This window comes from Salvelinus sp. IW2-2015, linkage group LG27 (assembly GCF_002910315.2).
Source record: "Salvelinus sp. IW2-2015 linkage group LG27, ASM291031v2, whole genome shotgun sequence".
NCBI classification, from domain to species: domain Eukaryota; kingdom Metazoa; phylum Chordata; class Actinopteri; order Salmoniformes; family Salmonidae; genus Salvelinus; species Salvelinus sp. IW2-2015.
In genome coordinates, this window is record NC_036867.1 from 19,750,747 (window position 1) to 19,771,129 (window position 20,383).

The window sequence follows — 20,383 nt, forward strand, 5'->3', positions numbered from 1 at the left end:
TGGCAGCAACAAGAGATAATAAAGCAACAAGATAAAAAAACATTTGAAGTGCAAATAATTTGCCACTAAAGCTCTTTCAAATGTGGTTAATCAAAATTGACAAAACTTTTGCAAGCCTTCCACTGTGAGACACCGTACAATCCAAAATAAATAAATAAAGGCAAAGTTAGTGAAACACATGAGTCAGAAGTAGTGAGATAGTAAAGGGTGGGATCAGGAGGAAGGGGAGGGAGGAGGAAGGTATAATTACGGTAAGACACAGGGAGAAGTACAGAGGGAGAGAGAGAAAGAGAGAGAGAAACAGCAAAGACAGAGCCCTGCCCACTCTCACAAAACCATTCAACTTGAGCACATAGAGCACTCCCAGAGCTCTACAGAGAACTCCACTTCCCTGGGGTAACCTTCTGAAGACGACTGCCCTTCCCACACAAAACTTCCCAAAGGACCAGACGTCCTCTCTGCTCCAACACTGGCAAGACCATCTTCTGTCCACACCTCTCCTTCTCCATCCATCTCTCATTTTTCAATACAAGGATTATAATTGTTTGTTCTCACTTTTCCTTCAGTTTAAGGTGTCACTTTTTAAAAACTTTTAGTCCAAGTCTTACAGTATTTATTTGTCCAGAGTTTTTAAGTATACCTTGTCTGGAGGATTTCCCCCCACCCCTCTTTTGGCAGGAGGACCTACACTTTTTCCGCCAATCATCATTTCGCCTGCCAGTTGGTGCGTGCTGAGTTGCTCTTAGTTGTCCGGACAGCAGACCTCGTCTCGTCTAGGATGTCTCCTCTGCCCCTGCTGAGTGGGATTTTTCTGCTCTTTACCCATAGCTGCGCCGGTGGCAGCTCTTTGCCCATGGCGGACTCCTTAGCGATGGGTGGTGGCCAGACGCCACCACAAACCCAGTCCCAATCCCAGCTGGCACCGGAGGTCACCAACTGCCCGTCATGTGCCCTGGCACGGCTAAACGAGGAGGAGGACGGCGGCAAAACCGACGTGGTGGAGGCGGTGAAGAGGCACATTCTCAACATGCTGCACCTGCAGGCACGGCCCAACGTCACGCACCCGGTGCCCCGCGCTGCTCTGCTCAATGCAATCCGCAAGCTGCATGTGGGACGCGTGGCCGAGGACGGCAGCGTCCAGATTGAGGACGAGGGCCGCGGGCGTCTCGACCCCGCCGACATGGCCGAGACGACTGAGATCATCACCTTTGCAGAGGCCGGTGAGTGCCACAGGTGTGTGTGGTGGGGTGATTGTGCGTGTGTGTGTGAGAGAGAGAGATAGAGTGATAGAAAGGACAACAGAAAGGTTATTGTCTAAGGAGGCAAAAAACTAACAGACAGCCTTGCTAAGCGCCACAAAGGCTATAGGACTGAAACCCAGTTTGTCAGGTTTGCAGACCTAATTCTTTGAGAGGAGGGGGGTAGTGTCTACCTGCTTAATTCCACCTGTCTCGATAGAACAGTTCAACCTGTTGACTCTACCCGGAGAGGTGCTTGCATCCTCCCCTTCCCCTGCCACCCCTCCCTTCAGGTCCTTAATGACCTCCTGCTGATTTAAAGAATACCAATTATCTGCTTAGAAATCCCCCAGGCTCGAGTCCCTCAGCTGTGAAGTTATTCAGAGTAGTGCGGTCGCACCGGGAGACCAAGCCAGCGCTTTGCTCAGAAACGGTAGAGCGAGCGAGAGAGAGAGAGAGAGAGAGCGAGCGAGCAAGAGAGTTATTGAAAGAAAGGCTCCTCAGGTTAAACAAAAAATAACTATTATCCAGTTACTGCCCTCTACTCCGGTTTTCTTCTTCCAAGACGGGTTTAAAGATGGCTGTTGACTGTGAAGTGATGTGTTCAAAGGAGCTGTCAAGCGTGTGATGTGTAGAGAGATCTGGGTCTGCTCCGCTTCAGATAGTCCAGGAGGGGGAAATGGGATATCGAAAAAGCTGAACTATGTCAGCAAAAGAACATTGTTCCTTTTTTCCTTGCAATGCAAACTGTGACTGTCATCGAAGGTGCAGAATGTTTAACGGTACAGTATTTTGGAAAGGGTCAGAGACAGGGCTATTGGATTCGTAAATACAGCACTGTATAATTGGCGAGGTGATTTTGAGTGGTCTTGGGTCTGTGTCGCAGCAGGGGGAGAGAGAGGAGTGCTTGAATGAGAGTGTAAAGGATGTACACTCCAAGTCATGATTGACATTTGCAGTGAGTTCAAGAGCCTCTCTTCACTAGGACTTGACAGACTAAATTTAGCGAATCCCACTGCAGTACGTACACTCACACAGTGTATGTTTAAAACCAATACTTAGACTTTAATGAGAATTTCCTCCCTTGTGTGATGTCAAGTTGTTGTTCCTGTTATGTGGTTAAAAAAAAACTGTGGTACAAGCAAAGAATTCTAGGGAAACTATGTACATTTTCAAAGTAGGCTCTTCTTGTATAGTGGTAGTTAAAGAGCTTTCATGTAGGAATTCTAGAAATGTTCATTCTAGAATGTGTTTTACAGTAAACTTAGAAAGAGTTGTCAAGTTGCTATAACATGGCAGTGAAAGCAACACTTTGCAATTCAGAATTTGGAGAAAAACGTGTTAAAATAATTTTACATTGATTGATTCATGTATTGAGGTTATGTGAGTCATGAGGTTGAGGAAACAAAGCCGAGTCCAAAAATAAAGCCGTTTTGCTACCTTCCTTGCAGTAGAATATGCTATGCTGCTCATTACTGAAGCCAGGTTCCCTCCCTGACATTTTCAACAGCATACACTTCAAAGAACTGTTGAACCATTTAGGAATACCTGAGTCAGAGAGTACAGATTTGAGCCAGTTTGCTACAGCAGGAAAATAATCCTGCAGTAACAGGAAATGTGAATTACGATGTGGATTATAATTCAGGGACATTTCTTTTGTGGGGGTTGATACATTTTTTTGTAGGGCAAATCCAGTTTGACATTTTAAAGTGGAAATAAAGCAACAAAAAAGTGATCAAATTAAGATCCTACATCTGTATGCCACCATAAATACCATGTCTCGAGTTCACATCAATTCAACAGACAGACAACATATTATTACACCAAAGCCTTAGCATAAATAAGCAAGCCGACAAAAAGATATGCAACATTTCCAATTAAAAATATAGTTCCAACAGTGACATTTTGTTAATGTTTCTGTTATGCTTATGCCTACATTTCTCACTGATACATCTCTTAGCAAGGCTTTACCATGCTATGCCCATACACACCACATGGGGATACAGTCTGGTTCGTATCCCTTGAGTGCATGATTTGCCCATACTGTGGCCCTAGTAATACAAATATTGTCTGCAAACTATTAATCAATAAGTTGAATTAAACTGGATGCAGTCACAGTTAATACATTGAGACCAAATGTTTAATCATTAACCTATTTCAAAGCCCAAGTGATCAGCCTGTGAGTAGTAAATCATCCTATGAAGTCCATTTGTGACGAGAAGTTGACGTGGCCTGACTTTAGTCACATAATCTTTATTCAGAGTAGTTTTGACATGAGTCAAGAAATCTTTCAGATTTCTGTGTGGGTCACCATTGGGTTCCACATTCACGTTCTCTGTACTTGATTGCTTAAATATAAAAAACATAACAATCCCGTTTGATATGAATAGGCGTTTGAATGAACTTTAGATTAAAAAGTAAGAGTGGACTCCCACACTTCTGATCGGGGGTCTTTCATAATAATAAAAAACATGTAAATAACTAGGGTTAACCGTGCAGTAGAGGTGTTCTGCTGCATATAATTGCTTCATTCAACGGAATATGGACCTCAATAATTATTTTGGGCTGTTGGGACAGTCTCCCATGAAAAAACCTTGCTCAGTGGGGGGGAAAGTGTTGAATACTGGTAGTGCCAATTTCCTCCACAGTCTGCGTTCACTCTCCCTTTCAACCCACCTACCCGTGGAGGACAGCAATTAATTAAACACATCATTAGTGAAATTCCGATGTCCACATTTATTTTCCGGTCACAGTGTATCTCTCACCGCACCGCATTCTCTGGCCATGTTGATTAGGCTACATAGACTACAGGTGTTTTGGCTTAGAGATAAGCATTAGACTGACGATTTTTAACATGTAGATTTGTATGAGAAAACAGCTATCCTCTGCCTATGAGGTGTAAGTTAACTAATTGTTCCAATAAAATGGCCTCCTCGGTCATGTATTTTGTGTATTCAGCACTGTTATCAGTTATCAACCTCAAGGACTCCTCTCACAAGGACTCGAGAGGCTGCCATTGACTTGGCCACATTCCACATCAGTTACAAAAGAGTGGCTACCTTCCCATGCCTCTCCAATAATATTTCATTACTTTTAGATTATGGTCCAAAATGGCATACAGCACATTCTTGTACTGTAGACTAAATTGACATTTATAACCTTGAGTCTCTTGTTTGGCTTGTCAACCTGCATGGTTGAGAGGTTTAACTACGGTTAGATATAGTGTCATCCATGGCCTCAAGGAGGGGGTATTATTATTATGATTTTTTGTTCATTTGTCGGGGGTGCGGCACCCTCAGCCCCCCTACTTCCCGCATCTATGGTCTCATCTCTCCCTTGGGAACAGTATAGAGATGTAGGATCTTCATTTTAGCCAGTTTATAAGACAATTGCAATACGTCAAGTCGGACATTTCAAATACACTACAAGTTTAACATTTACGGCCTTGCAAAAAAAGTTATCCTGCAACATGGTGATCAAATTAAGATCCTATATCTGTATATGCAATGAATGAACCATCAGTGGTGCTAAAAGCAGAACACTGAAAAAGCATTGCCCCCCATAGACATATTGAAGGAAAAAGAACAATTCTCAAAGTTTTTTTCCCTCAATGCTGCCACTACCATTCATTATTGTGCTAGTCGCTAGCAGTCAGAGCAATAAAATATGTTGAGGAATGTGACGCCAAAGCCCCTTTATAAGAGCCTAGGCGTGACATGGCCGACTTGGTCTCTTTTCTGATGTCTCCAAATTACGAGTATGCTGCCAAGGACTACTCCAAACGCGCATCAAGAAAGACAGAATGTCTCTCACTCTCTCAGTCTTCAAAGGTTAGAGTGTTTCTCCCCACTTTGTCATTGGTCTTGGGAGTGCCTTGGCCTGTGATGCCTTGGCCTGCTGTGCCTCAGAGCGAATGCTTCCTGGGTTTGGGTGTCTACTTGTGTGTACAGGGTCATAAATGAAGCCCACCGCTCGTTCATCTCCTTCCAAAGAGGCCAGCACAGATTATTTTTTGCAAGTGAGATAGTGGAGTACCAGATGGCAAGTCTGAGAGTCCAAGGAAGTAAGTGAAAGGGTTTACTTGACCGATGGCACAACTGACCTTTGCAATTCCTGTGGTCAGTCGGTGGTCAGTTGATCAACTCAGCCAAGATGGAATGTTAGTTTGACGTTTTCCAAAGGGTTACAATTTACAAATCCGTGCATCAATCTAAGTAACGTAATAAAAAACATCTGTTTTTTTTGCATGGGCAGCGTCTCAATCCACCACATCTGCTTATGCCGGCCTTCCACATCTGCGGTGGAAGGTGGCCGAGCTACAGCAATGTTTGGAGAGCTCTTGTACAAATAACCCAGTGTTCTATGAATGACATTAGGATATGCGTCCCAAAAATCGGTCTTCTCATGAAAACGTTAGCGTCTGAACGGTTTGGCCTAAAAACTAAAATGACAACTATATGTTTTGCTCACGACCCCCAAAAGTGTCATAGGACTTGGTGTCATAGGTCTGAAGGTAACCTGGTTCCGGTTTAAAAAAATGAATGGAAGTATGGAGGTTTTGTGCCAACAAAGAAAGTGAAATATTTGTCCAGAAAACAAATATTTCCAGAGCTTTGTTATATCTCCTAGATATAGGACAGACACTTCAAAACCTTATTCCTTATGATACATTTTTTGACTGTCTGTTTTGCCCTTTATGAATGTGTTATTCAATGAGCCAAGGCTTAGACTTGTAACCTGTAATAGTGTTTAGGGAATGCCATTGGAATGACTTCAGGTACACATGAGATAGCCTCCAACATTTTTAGACGTTTATTATAAGAGAATTGCAATGCATGTTTTAGAGGCATTCTTAAAATGTAACTGATTCAATTTGTTGGTGGGTGATAACATCTAACGTATATCCTAATGGCATTCATAGAACACTGGGTTATTTGTACAAGAGCTCTCCAAACATTGCTGTCATTGTCATTAGAACATACCAGGAACATTCCTGGAGCATCTTGAGAGCCACATGTGGCTGTTAGAGCAGGCAAGTACGAAATTGAAGAGCGATCCACTTGGGAAGAATGAGATGATTGGCACTTTCAGAGAAAAATGCAGCTACAATTCTGTGAACAACGTTACATCTTTTTCAAGACATGCATTCAGCCTTTTACTTATCAAGATGATCATTCATATAATTCAGATATTTACAAATGAAATGTGGTTATACCTGATGCTGTCCAGGAGACAGTAAGCCGTAATCTTTCAGTGCTTGATCTATCAAACCAGAACTCTTAAAAAATTGCAGCTGGCAAAGAGGCAAATATGAAAAAGAGTACTCTGTTTAGTCTGCTCTGAAAGTAGGTCTACTAGTGGACTTTGAGTTGGCAGGTATTAAAGCTGCTATCTCCACCGCAACTTGCAGGTCACCTCAGGTTGCAAAAAAAATCGGATAAAAAGACACAGATTGTATAGGCTTGAGTTCATGTGAATCTCTAGGCATTTCTGTTGAACTCAAATTAGGCAGTAAACCTTTATAAAATAATTGGTAAACAAGGTATGCCTCAATAGTGTGTTATAGTGGCATCTTTCTGATTGTTATGTTTTTCATGGAAGTGATGCCTCAGGAGTGGCTGTGGGAGTATTAGGACTCCATAAAATATGACTGGAACCTCAAGGATCAAAAAGATCAAAGGCCATTATTCCCTCCAAAGGTAAACTGGATAAAAGAGTGGGATTATTGGACACATTAATTAGGAGAGTATTTGGATAGAAGAGAACCCCCCCCCCCCCACTTATGCTCCTCTAAGCTTTCAGGTATTTCGTGCCCATCCCTCACTCCATCTCCTTTTTTTGAAGACAAGCAAAGGGGGAGGTAGGAATGTGTCAATGTTATTTTCTATCTTTGTGTGTGTGCGACAGCTGCGCAAACTCTCCTTCTTGTCAGCACAATTGGTGTTTATTGTTCAGGGATTACTGTACCTCTCTTTAGTCTTTCCCCCTTCTTTTCTCACAAATGTTTTCAGGAACCATGTTGAGCAGCGGTGTACTCCAATGTACTTCCAAGGGCGGGTTTTCTTTGGGTTAGGGCCCCCTTTGGTTTGTACAGCTTAGGAAACTCTAACGCAAGTCCCATTCTTTCGCCCCCCCCCCCCAGTGCAGGATTAAGAAGGAACAATGACGGAGCCACCGCTGGCAAACGCCCATTATTTTTAGGCTGCGTTTGTGATGCAGCGGCTGTGTTTGGACAGATGGGTATGGCCTGTGGACACACGCACAAAAACACACACACAGAGAGAACTGTCGCCATTGTTGTCGCGACCAAATGTGGGGTAAACAAACAGAACGCATTGATGATGACCTCCATGGAAGTACTAGGAGTCTACAATGGCAAATGCTGGCTGTCCAACTCAAGCGACATTTGTGTAGTTAAAAAAAACAGACCCATCTAATAATGACATCACAGCCACTGAGGACATTTAGCTCAGCAACAACACGCAGTGTCTGTCCACAAAAAAAAGAGAGGAAAGGAATATCTTACTCTGAGCACACAGAGCCAAAGTTAATAGCCAGAAAGTGAGCTTTACTGTATGTGCTGTTGAGACATCACTTTGTAAAGATTTGCCTATGTAAATGCAAGGGATTAGCCTAGACGTTCTAAATGATCTGTTAGAAGAAGCTTTCCAGAGGCTTGCTCCATGCCTCTGCTTAGGGCCATGGACATGAGCCAGTTTTGATCCAGAGCTGAGAGATTTGAGCTCAAATACACCAGCAGGCCTCCCATAGTGACACTAGTGAAGACACGTTGCCACATCACAAGTGAATTCACATCTGCCTGTGAAAAGGGTAGTTATTATGGGTAATAACTGACATCCTTCAACCTCTTACTGTACATTTCTGAAAGACTTGCCTCTGGCAAGTGCTGCCATAATGATCACCAGTAAAGGTGACGCAAAATTTGTTATGCCATGTTGTGGTTTTTAACCACAAAATTCTATTCTGTGATGGGTTTGTTAAGTATGTCATGGACAGTCATCTTGTGTTGTGTCATGCCACGTGCTTGCTCGTGCTTGTGAATGAGTGTGTGTGTGTGTGTGTGTGTGCGCAGTGAGTGACTGTGTACATGTCACAAAACATATTTGCATGTTGTACCCAAAATGTAAATTTTGACTCTCTCCTGTAAATACTTTTCACTTTGTTATTAGCATTGCACATAACACATTAATTTCCAAATGACGTTCCCACATTTGCTGATTTATTGAACCCCAAAAAGTGAATTGAAAAAAAAAAACTGATCAGAACTTTACTGTGTGTGAAGTCATGTCAAGCAAGGCAATGCTAATGATACGTGCGCCATGCCTAAAATTACTCTGTCCCATTGATGTGGCCCTATCACACCCCATCAGACTCAGATGTGGCCGTTGCAGTTCAAGGGGCAGGCAGCAAAGCCTTTACTTACACTGATATGAGCTCAGACTTTATTACAGCGTTTTACTCATCTAATCCTCCGATCCTCTCTCTACTTCTCCTCTGTAGGCGACTCCCAGGGCGCGGTCAACTTCCTCATCTCCAAGGAGGGCGGCGAGCTGTCTCTGGTGGAGCAGGCTAATGTATGGATCTTCCTCCGGCTAGCCAAGACCAACCGCAGCCGTGCCAAGGTCACTATCCGCCTGCTGCAGCAGCGCCGTGGTGGAGACGGCCGTGAGGAGACGTCGCCGGTGCCGTTGGCTGAGAAGGTGGTGGACACGCGGCGCAGTGGCTGGCACACTTTTCCAGTCTCGGCCAGCGTCCAGGCCCTGCTGAAGCGCGGCGGCAGTACACTCAGTTTGAGGGTCTCCTGTCCGCTGTGTGCCAACGCTGGCGCCACGCCCATCCTGGTGTCGGCCAGCAGCGGCCAGGAGCGGGAGCAGTCCCACCGGCCCTTCCTGATGGCGGTGGTGCAGCAGGGTGAGGGCGGTGAGCCACGGCGGCGCCGCAAGCGGGGCCTGGAGTGCGACGGCAAGGTGAGTGCCTGCTGCAAGCGCCAGTTCTACGTCAATTTCAAGGACATTGGCTGGAGTGACTGGATCATAGCGCCAGGGGGCTACCACGCCAACTACTGCGAAGGCGACTGCCCCAGCCACGTGGCCAGCATTACAGGCTCCTCGCTGTCCTTCCACTCCACTGTCATCAACCACTACCGCATACGGGGCTACGCACCCTTCCAGAACATCAAGTCGTGCTGCGTGCCGACGCGGCTACGCGCCATGTCCATGCTCTACTACAACGAGGAGCAGAAGATCGTCAAAAAGGACATCCAGAACATGGTCGTAGAGGAGTGCGGCTGCTCCTAAAAGCCTAGCGGAACTAGTGGGGCTGGGAGGTTGGTCTCATGCCCAGAGAGAAAGAACTAAATGAAAGAAGAGGAGGTAGATGAAGGAAGGAGAATGCATTGCGTCACTGTTCTTCTCCCCTTCTCCCTTTATCTCTCGCTCTCTCTTAAGAGCATGACACTTGTCAAGACCGACTTCTATTTGGACTTGATGACTGGCTTGTTCTCCGTCGTTGGCAAGTCCAGGGGGTATCTATAACTCAGAGAAGTCTCTGCGGCACTTTCAGAAAAAAAAGAAAATAATATTTAATATATTTTTGTTACAAAACAAAGAGAGTGAGGTGAGAGGATATTTATGTGACCCAGATACGGTGTAGTTGCTCCTTTCATGCACTGCAAGACGAGAGACCATGCGAATGAGGTGCCTGAAAAATCTCAAAACTATGCAACTTGTCAAGTATTACGATTTGTATTTTTATTTTGCCTGTTTCATTTTCTCAATTGTTTACTTTTTCAAAACAAAAAAAAGGAAAACTTTTTTAAACTATGTTTTACGTTTGCTTGAGTGTGCCTGTGTTTGTGTGTGTGTGGTGTGTGTGTTGAGAGATACTTGAAAGAAACAAGTTTGACCAGATGCTGGAACCAAACATTTCTCTATGTATAATTATTATAATTTTTTTTATTGATAATAATATTATTGTTTGTTGTTTTTAAAAACGTTACGAACGTTTTCCGTTTGCACTATACCAACATTCTGATCAGCCTAGTCACAAATATAAATGGTATTCTAAAAGAGGTTAAAAAGCACTTATGAATGGACAAATCAATGGAGCACGTGAGTTTAAAACATTTAGAGAACACGTAGACATATGTATGACTACAGCATTTTTTTGACCACACCAAAGAGTTTGTGTGAGTGTTGCCAACCATCATTGTGAGGCTGTTAGCAATCACTTCACAAAGACGTCCAGGTCAGCATTAGCATAGCCTAGCATCAGTGCCCAAACATTCCTTCAGCTCCTGCACATAGACGTAATTTCCCATAATGCTTCACTCTGACCTATGTTTTTCACACACTACTATGTTGTTGGAGAGTGTATTATTAATGTAACTGAAAAAAAAGCACTTATGTAGGCCAATGTTGTCGTGTTTTGGAGGAAAATGAATGTGTCCATTGAATTTGGAAAAATCCTGAAGATCTAGTTAAAACAGTTTAATATTTCCAAATATCTCACCAAATATTGGAAGGTCCCATCTTACAACAAGTAAAACAAATTGTTCGGAGAGTTGGTTTCTTTCGATGTCTGAAATTAAGCAATTCGAAAATTAGTAACACTTTATTTTACTGCCCACTGTTTACCAGGTAGTTATTTAGAAATTGCCTTATTAATTCATAGTCTTTACACTTCAGCTTCTTTGAGATTCATTGACACAAGCTTCACAATATACCATTTGGTACTAGATACAGCAGATACCAGTTGTATTGAGTTCTATTTCAATGCTGATAGTGTTGAAGTACTATACAAGAAAGTATCCATTGCACATAGATTCTTGGTTAATACCATGCAAAGTATACACATTTAAAATGGGATGTCAAATAAAGTGTTACCGAAACTTTCTCTCACAAAGTTGTGTCTTGAAGTATAGACTCATTAAACATTATAGAAGCACAATGTATCTTACATTGTGCATTGATGCATACAAAAATATGAATAGAGAAAAAGTTTTTTAAAAAAGAAGAAAAAATGTGGTTGTATTTGTTTTCATTTTCTTTTATCAATACAAAATAATTGACACTGAAACAAGTGGACTAAGAATAAAAAAGTATATTTTATTCTGTATATATGGAAATCCAGATACCAATATGTTGCATTGCTTTGTTGTACAAATCAAAAATGTGCTTGTGGCTAAGTTTTCTATCTAATTTATTTTAAAGTATTTTTGTTTTGTTTCGCTTCACCATTAAAGTTAAAAGGATGTACACTAAAACAGAAATGTGTTGTTTTTGGTTTTGGGCAATCACTGAAAAAGTGTTCTACGCATATTCAGTCCAGTGTGGTAAATGCATAAAACACAAAGCGATGGGTTATCCATAAGAATAAACCATAAAAGAAGATCTGCCCTATATTTGACCTTATGTGTGAGCGCACGCACACACACACACACACACAACACACACACACACACACACACACACACACACACACACACACACACACCACACACACACACACACACACACACACACACACACACACACACACACACACACACACACACACACACACACACACACACACACACACACACACACACACACACACACACACACACACACACACACACACACACACACACAGGCACACACACAAGAATTCCATCATCATGGGAACCGTCTATCAGATACTAACTCAAGTCTTTTTTATATTATTGGTGTTGAGTTGATTAACTGAGACAAAACGGACACTGATTAACTGACACAAAACACCAATGAGAGCAACATGAAAACCAAGGACAGGCAGATGTTATAGAGAGCATATTTTGGGAACAAAAGCTTGCATGACTACTTACTCACACAGCATATGGTGTCTTTCGTGAGTAGACCTCAGCCAGCTCAGTTTACATTGATGAGGTAAGACAAGAACCAAAACAAGAGAGACAGTGGTTTGGCTATGAAGGAAATGACCAAGCCATGAGGACAGCTTTGTATTTCCTATCCACTGCCCACGCAATGTGGTGTCACGCTGCGGGTGGAGCTCGTCACATACATCCACTGGTGCTCACGCATGTACAGTAGAAAGACTCTTCTTTCCGAAAGCGGAAAGACGGCCAAATATATCATTGCCAAGATGACATAAAGCTGTGTGTAAGGCAGACTGTTTAAAAATAGAGCCGCCCCCTCTTAATGACAAGGGGAACACCGAAATGGCTTGCAGATTATAATAGTTCAGTAGCTGAGGATCAAAAGGCCAGCAGAAACCACAGAAGGGTGTTCCCTTTGGTTGAGCAGAAGCTGTGGGTCATAGCCTTTTGATGGTCATTCATTAAAGACGCCCTGGATTAACACTGAGATATGTGCCAAACTAAAGGACAGGGCCACCACACATAGGGCTATCGCAACTAACCCTGAGGCTATGGTCAAGGCTACGAATGAGCCATCAAATAGGCAAGGGGAAAATACCAGAATAAGGTGGAATCCTTCTACACTTGCTCCAACACTCAAAGCATGTGGCAAGGACTACAGTGTAGTAATGTCCATAGAAGGAACAAGATAGACATTTTGAAATAGGCACATAAACAATCAATACCACAGTGCAAAGTTTTACAAAACACCAAGCTTTCAAAAAGAGAACAATCATTCTCAAATGTGTGGGGGAGCGATAGATGCAAAGCAAGTGACTGATTGATTAATATAACCATTTGGCAATCTTAATTCATTGATCGTTTAAATGATAGCGGACGACACGATACCTCCCTATCGAACAAACGTAATGCTTTTCATGCACGCTACGACAAAACAACACAGAGCCTTGCATGGTGGCCCCTGCTGTTCCGGAGGACTGGGTGATCTGGCTCTCTGAGGCCGATGTTAGTAAACTGGTCAACACTCGTAAGTGGAGAGGGTCAAGAGCGTCAAATTCCTTGGTCCTCTCACACCAGCATGGTCATGAAAAAGGCATGACAGTGTTTCTTTTCCTTCAGGAGGTTGAGGAGATTTGGCATGGATCCTCAATAACTTTTACAGGTTTTTTTTGCAATAAAAAAGTGTGTATGTGTGTGTGTGCGAGGCTACAAGTTCTCATGATAAAATGTAATCTAGTACTCTGGTACCCTGCAAATCATGAGCCTGTCTGTATTTACACCCAGAGTCAAATGTACACCACATGGAGTCTGTCACACATATTTTCTATGGAGTCTGTCACACATATTGTTAAAGGGAAATTTCACTCTTGCTCTCATGGCAAATAGTCATTAACAAAATTTTTTAAAATGTTTGTTTTTCACAAATGTTTGTCCTCATGGCCATGTGGTGTTCTGTGTCTGTGCTAATTCGCTGCCAGTGGCTTGCGGCTATAATGAATGATGCTTACAGTGACCAATGATTTTCAGAGGGATTTTCAGGCTGAAGTGATGACAGCTGAGAAGTGATGCGATACCATAGTTTTTCCCCTTCACAACAAAACGGAAGATTCTTGATTAAAGGTAACGTAACGTTAGCTAGCATGCTAGCCTAACTGGACTAGGTAAGTTAGCTAGCTAGCTAACGTTACAGTCCTGCATTAAACTCTGAAAGCCATCAGCTAAATCATATAGCTAGCTAGCTATCTTTTGGATACACACAGTCAATCAATTTCGCCTATGCCATGGTAGTCACTGCTAGACTGGTACATTCAGCAGAGTAAACATGTTTGTTTGTTCTTTCTACCTTTGACTAACGTTAGCTAACATAAGCTAGCTGACATTATCAAATAAGAGTAGCTTAATCTGGTAGCCATCTAGTCCATCCTTGTCTAGAAAACACTCTGCTACTTAAAATAGAATTGTCGATATAACTAACTCACTCTCTGTTTGTGGGTTGGTAGCAATGATGAATGTGTATAAATAGTCTATGGATGGTTAGTTGGTGCTAAGTTAGCCAGTTTAATAGAGATCAATACAATTAGTGGGGTGGTTGAATTGTGTATTGTTGTGTGTTTTGTTGTAGGTGGTACAGAATCTGATTCCACACCAGCATGTGCTTCCAACCCCTAGCTCTGTACAAGGTGAAGGTAAGTTGGAAAAAATATCTATAAGCTGATGGCTAAGATGGCTCAATTTACAGTAAGCATGGCATAAACATGAATTGGGTAGTTTGTCTGGGTTTGTGTTTGTGTTATGGGGTTACACGTGGTTAGATGTAGCCTGAGGACCACAGAGTACCTTCTTGACCATGTAATCAATTTAGTCTACCCCTTTTCTCTTTTGACCTTTTCTCTTGGTAAAACTCAGTTTATCTGGAGTCTTTCCACAGTGTCCTGCTGAAAAATACCCAATAGCGGCTGCATTTTGAGTACATGAGCATGAGGGAGGGGACACGCCTTGCAGTTATGGAGCACAACAAGATTGTGGGATAAAAACCAGCAAGGGACACTGAAAGGTATAAAATCAAGACTACAACAGTAATGACACAACCACCTCATTCTTCTCTCTGCAGATTCTCAAAACATAATACAAAGACATGTCTACAAAATGAGAAAATGAGGAATGGGGTTTTGGTTGTGCAGCTTAGAGACAGTACATGTATTGTGTGTGTATTGAAATGATTGAAAGGTACCATTTCTCCTCAATCTCCCATACGCTACAATACATGCTGTGTAAAAAACTGCCCTCCAAAGACTTCTCAGACCTTCTGCAGCCCCCCCAGCCCATTCACTTTGTTGACTGATCTTTCCTCTCAAATGCAGCTCCCAATGTCCTCATTGTTCCTCAACAATACACTAGTCTGTCTTTAAACACTTAGGTACCAATCCCAACAAAGGTGTGTTGCCCTACATCCCTTCTTCAAAAAGTGTAAAATGCTAACACCACAACCATGTCTTTCTAGGAGATGCCCAGTATCAGCATATCTTCTGCAAGAGGTCTAAACAGTTGGTGGTTAAGGTCTACGAGCCCTAGACCACTTCTGGCAGAGTCTTATCCAGCTGGCCATACACGCAGACAGGACAACAACATTGGCCACAAGCACAAAGAGTCTCAGCTTCCACAGCCCCCACCATGCCAAACACCATTGCCAGTGTACTGAAGCCAGATAAAGGACTGTGGCTGCCCAATTCTGATATTTTTTTCACTAATTGGTCTGTTGACCAATCAGATTGTAGGCTCGGCCCTAATTTCTGTGTTCTCTGTCACCTGGAGCTGCATAGCAAATGGTCCAGGAACAAAGGACAATGCCAAAGGACTAGTAAGCCTTTCCCCCTCTGAGGGGCCAACATTTCTCTCTGTTACAGTATCCAGAGGACTGACTATTGAATGAGTGACAGAATAATGCTATATGATCCATGTCTGGTATCTGTCTGAAACGTGTTCACTGAGGATAACTCTGATTCTATCTATATGTATGTATGATCTCTATGGTTACTTGTATCTGTACAGGTTGAACTCTGAATTACTATTTGCAAAAAGGCTTTATGGTATTCTCAGGAATCCTGTCTTATTTATATTGGTCTCATCCCCCACACAAGCTTTTAAATGCTGTGACACCCTGTGGAGATTGGGCCTGGGAGTATTTAGGTTACTGTAAACTTGGTATCAATTGATTGGTTTTGGGTTGAAAGGTTACACCTTCAGATGTTATAAATGGACTTAAATGAATGCCTTTATTCTCTTTCTTATCCTGTATCCAGTCCATGGAGGAAGGTTGTATGATCAATTTTAAATTCTTAGGCTTCTAGGCCTCTCAACTATGAAGAGGCGACTCCGGGATGCTGGCCTTCTCGGTAGAGTTGCAAAGAAAAAGCCATATCTAAGACTGACCAATAAAAATAAATTATTAAGATGGGCAAAAGAACACAGCAACTGGACAGAGGAACTCTGCCTAGAAGGCCAGCATCCAGAAGTCTCCTCTTCACTGTTGACGTTGAGGCTGGTGTTCTTCTGTAAACAAAATAACATAATGCTAATTGACACAGGAGTAAACACAAAAAGGTGCTAATTGACACAGGMGTAAACACAAAAAGGTRCTAATTGGCACAGGAGTAAACACAAAATGTACTAATTGAAACAGGAATAAACACAAAAAGGTACTAATAGGCACAGGAGTAAACACAAAAAGGTGCTAATTGGCACAGGGGTAAACACAAAAAGGTGCTAATTGGCACAGGAGTAAACACAAAAAGGTTCTAAATTGGCACAGGAGTAAACACAAAAAGGTGCTAATTGACACATGAGTAAACACAAAAAGGTGCTAATTGACACATGAGTAAACACAAAAAGGTGCTAAATGGCACAGGAGTAAACACAAAAAGGTGCTAATTGGCAAAGGAGTAAACACAAAAAGGTATTAATTGACACAGGAGTTAGCACAAAAAGGTACTAATTGACAGACACAGCCCTTTTTGTAAACCTCAGCTCTTCTGAAGCTCAAGAAAATATATAGAGCAGGCCTCCGATTCAGAAGCAATAAATTCAAGGTAAGCTACAGAATATGACTTGCAAATGTTATTGTTATTGTTTTACAGCAGCTGTTAAATGGCTGTCAACAATTTGATCACTGTGTTAATCGGTAGGCATGTGTAACCTGTGCTGTTCCATGTAGAGGAGATTGGTGTTTTCATGTTATATTTCCCATCAATCAAGGCACATCTTTATTTGATTGCATAGACTGTGGTGCGATTGAGTTTTGGGTGAGTAAAATGTGTGACCATTCAGCACAATCAGCCTGCAGTCTTATATTACCATGTAAGGAATATGATCTTTGGCCTAACATACTGTATATATATATATATATATATATATATATATATGTGCCATGACTCTCCTTGGGGGAGTATCATAGGCACCCCCATCTTCCCCTCTCTCTCAATGCTTGCACGAGATGCTAAGCTAACAAAGGGAAAGCAGCCATTCTGTTTTCCTGTGTCATGTTGAAATTCCTTCGTCAGAAGTCCCGCGCTTCGTACTTCCGTTTGATTTCAGCTTTCTGTAATCAGTGACACCTGGGGGTGAAGAATCGGCAGTACATTTAAAAAAAAAAACATATATATATTTTGGTGACACCCACACGTATCACATTTAACAAGTGGTTACTTATGATATCTCAACTAATTGGATATCGATGTCTCATTCAATTTAACTAAGAAGTAAAAATTGCCGAACAAATCTTCAGGTGGATCTTTTAGATAATATCCAAAGTGATTTGTTTCAACAAATGAGACAATTTAAACTTTTCCACATTAACCTAGATCAACAATGTTGTCAGGTTATTTAAAGTTTAATTCCCAAATAGCCAAATAGATGAATCAGTCAAATTTGCTTTTGCAAAGCTCATTCAGGGCTACCAAGTACTGAAGGAAGTCCCACCTTCGCAGAAATCCCATGTGGCTTCGGCCTTAGGGATAAGTGAACCTAGTGTTGAATATACCATAACATTTGCTCTGCTGGTTACACTTATGATAATCCAGACAATCTCAATTGATTGGATATCATCGTCTCATTCAAATTAATAAGTTAAATTGTCGAACATACCTTTTCAGGTTCTTCCAATTAAATGAGACATGTTAAACTTTCCCATATTAACCTAGATGAACCAACTTTTCAGGTTAATTCAAGTTTAATTCCCAGTTGCCTATACAGGCATGATTAATCATTATCATTGATTAACCATTATCATTGATTAATCAAGTCAATTTGCTTTTGCAAATTCATTCATGTCCAACTCCCACATTACTGATACAGTACTGATGGTTCATTAACGTCCATAAATAGATTAAAATCGCCTTTGTAGCTTCCAATGTATTCCAAAACCAAAATAAAAAATAAAAAGGAAAAAAAGGAAAAATAGGGGAAAAAAATGTTCTCCTCTCAAGTGTTCTAATAATGTGCAAGCTATCAGAGGGAGTGGTCCCCACTCTCCCGCTAATTAGTGAACCCTCACCCATAAAAGGATTGATCTCTGACCTCAGCAGCGATACCAACCCTAACTATGCCATTAGCGGAAAAACAGTAGAAATCGTGACAAACGTTCTCCAAAATCAACCTTCGGGCGCAGGCCTTGTAAAGGTTCTCTCCGGTTTAGCCCTGATGTCTTGCCATCGAAGATTGGCATTGGTCCAATACCGCAGTGCACAGCTGAAGCCCGAGCAGGAAACGGTAGACATAAAGGGACAGGTGGAGAGAACCGGGAAATGAATGACAAAATCGTCTTCTACAGGATCAAAATCATCTTAGACAAAACTAAATATGACAATGTCCACGCCAAACTAGATAGATCTGACGAGTTATCTACAAACAGGAGAGTGCAATTTGATAACATGAATGTAGTTTTGTTGAACGTTACTCAAAGTAACAAGGTTCTACTCCAAATGCTGCAGACTAAAGACTTTCAGTTAACTTCTTGCAACTATAGGGGGTGCTGTTCCGCATTAGCATTTTTTGGTCTCCAAATTAAACTGCCTCGTGCTCAATTCTTGATCGTACAATATGCATATTATTGTTATTATTGGATAGAAAACACTTTCTAGTTTCTATAGCCGTTGGAATTTTGTCAGATTTCAGAAATTTTGACCCCTGATCTGGGGTCGGTTTTAAGGTGCCTGTAGATGCTATGGAGAAACCGACACTGCCTACGTCTTCCTCTGGGTGTCAGTACGTCATCACGCTTTGAATGGATTCGATTGCGCAATTCAGAGCCACTATAAAACACGAAAACGTGGAAGTACCATTCTCTTCCTGCATGCGTCTTGCGCAAGATGGACATCAGACCTGTCCTCTTCCAAATGGTTGTTTAGCCAGTGATATTTCCCGGTCATGTTTTTAGTCGTTATAGTTGTTAAAAACATCATAATGTAGTTAATTTGAACCGTTTTATAGCAATTTATATCCGTTTAGTGCGATTTTGAGGAATTTCTTTGTCGTGCACTCTGAAACTTTGGGCACGTTTCGGGGTCCCGTTCGATCGTTAGTGGACATTTCGAAGGACAGAGGACATCTATCGACCAAAAGAAGATTAGACCAAGAAAGGATACATTGCCCAAGAATCTGATGGAAATCACCTCATAGTAAAAATATTTAATATGATAAATCGTTGTTCTGTCGAAATATTTAAACGCATATTACGCATTTTGTTGTTATAGCTTCTCTTGGCGAACGCTGTATAAGAAAGTAAGGATAATTTAGAAATGTAAATCAGCGATTGCATTAAGAACTAATTTGTCTTTCGATTCCTGTCAACCCTGTATTTTTTAGTCAAGTATATGATTAGCTTTCGATTAAACTAGATCACTCTGAAGATGACGTCCGACATTTTGAGGCTTGATTTCCTACTATTTTCATTGTGTAACCACGGTTTTTATGGCTAAATATGCACATTTTCGAACAAACTGTATATGTATGTTGTAAAATGATGTTACAGGAGTGTCATCGGAAGAATTCTGAGAAGGTTAGTGAAAAAATTAATATATTTTGGCGATGATTACGTTTAAGCTCTCTTTGGCTTGAATCGATGCTCTGGTAACGTTTGCACATGTGGTATGCTAACTTATCGATTTATTGTGTTTTCGCTGTAAAACGCTTAGAAAATCTGAAATATTGTCTTGAATCACAAGATCTGGGTCTTTCCATTGCTATGCTTTGTCTATTCTTAAATGTATGATGAGTAAATTGGTCATACACGTTTCTCTCATAGTAATCTAGTCGAGTTGTGAGTCGGTTCAATTGTAACTGTGATTTCTACCTGAAATATGCACTTTTTTCTAACAAAACTATCCTATACCATAAATATGTTATCAGACTGTCATCCGATGAGTTTTTATTGGTTATTGGCATCAATACTCTAGTTTAGCCGAATTGGGATAGCTACTGTGGAGAGAAAAAATGGTGGACAAAGAAAATTATGTTGCTAACGTTTTAGCTAATAGATTTACAATTGTGTCTCCCTGTAAACTAAAAATCTGAAATGGTGGCTTTATTCACAAGATCTGTATCTTTCATCTGGTGTCTTGGACTTGTGATTTAATGATATTTAGATGCTACTATCTACTTGTGAAGCTATGCTAGCTATGCTAAATCAGTGTGTGGGGGGGGTGGGGGGTGATCCCGGACCCGGGGTAGAGGCTCGTGAAAGGTTAATGAACACAATGACTAAGTTGGATGA

The 20,383-nt window shown here is 41.6% G+C and overlaps 1 protein-coding gene across 1 annotated transcript; it reads left to right on the forward strand.

Annotated features, from left to right (window-relative positions):
- Positions 1-285: 285 nt before the first annotated feature.
- inhbaa (inhibin subunit beta Aa) lies at positions 286-11,502 on the forward strand. Its single transcript, XM_023972349.2, has 2 exons — positions 286-1,220; positions 8,760-11,502. The coding sequence occupies exons 1-2, from the start codon at positions 779-781 to the stop codon at positions 9,554-9,556; spliced, it is 1,239 nt and encodes a 412-aa protein (XP_023828117.1). The 5' UTR covers positions 286-778; the 3' UTR covers positions 9,557-11,502.
- The last annotated feature ends 8,881 nt before the right edge of the window (positions 11,503-20,383 follow it).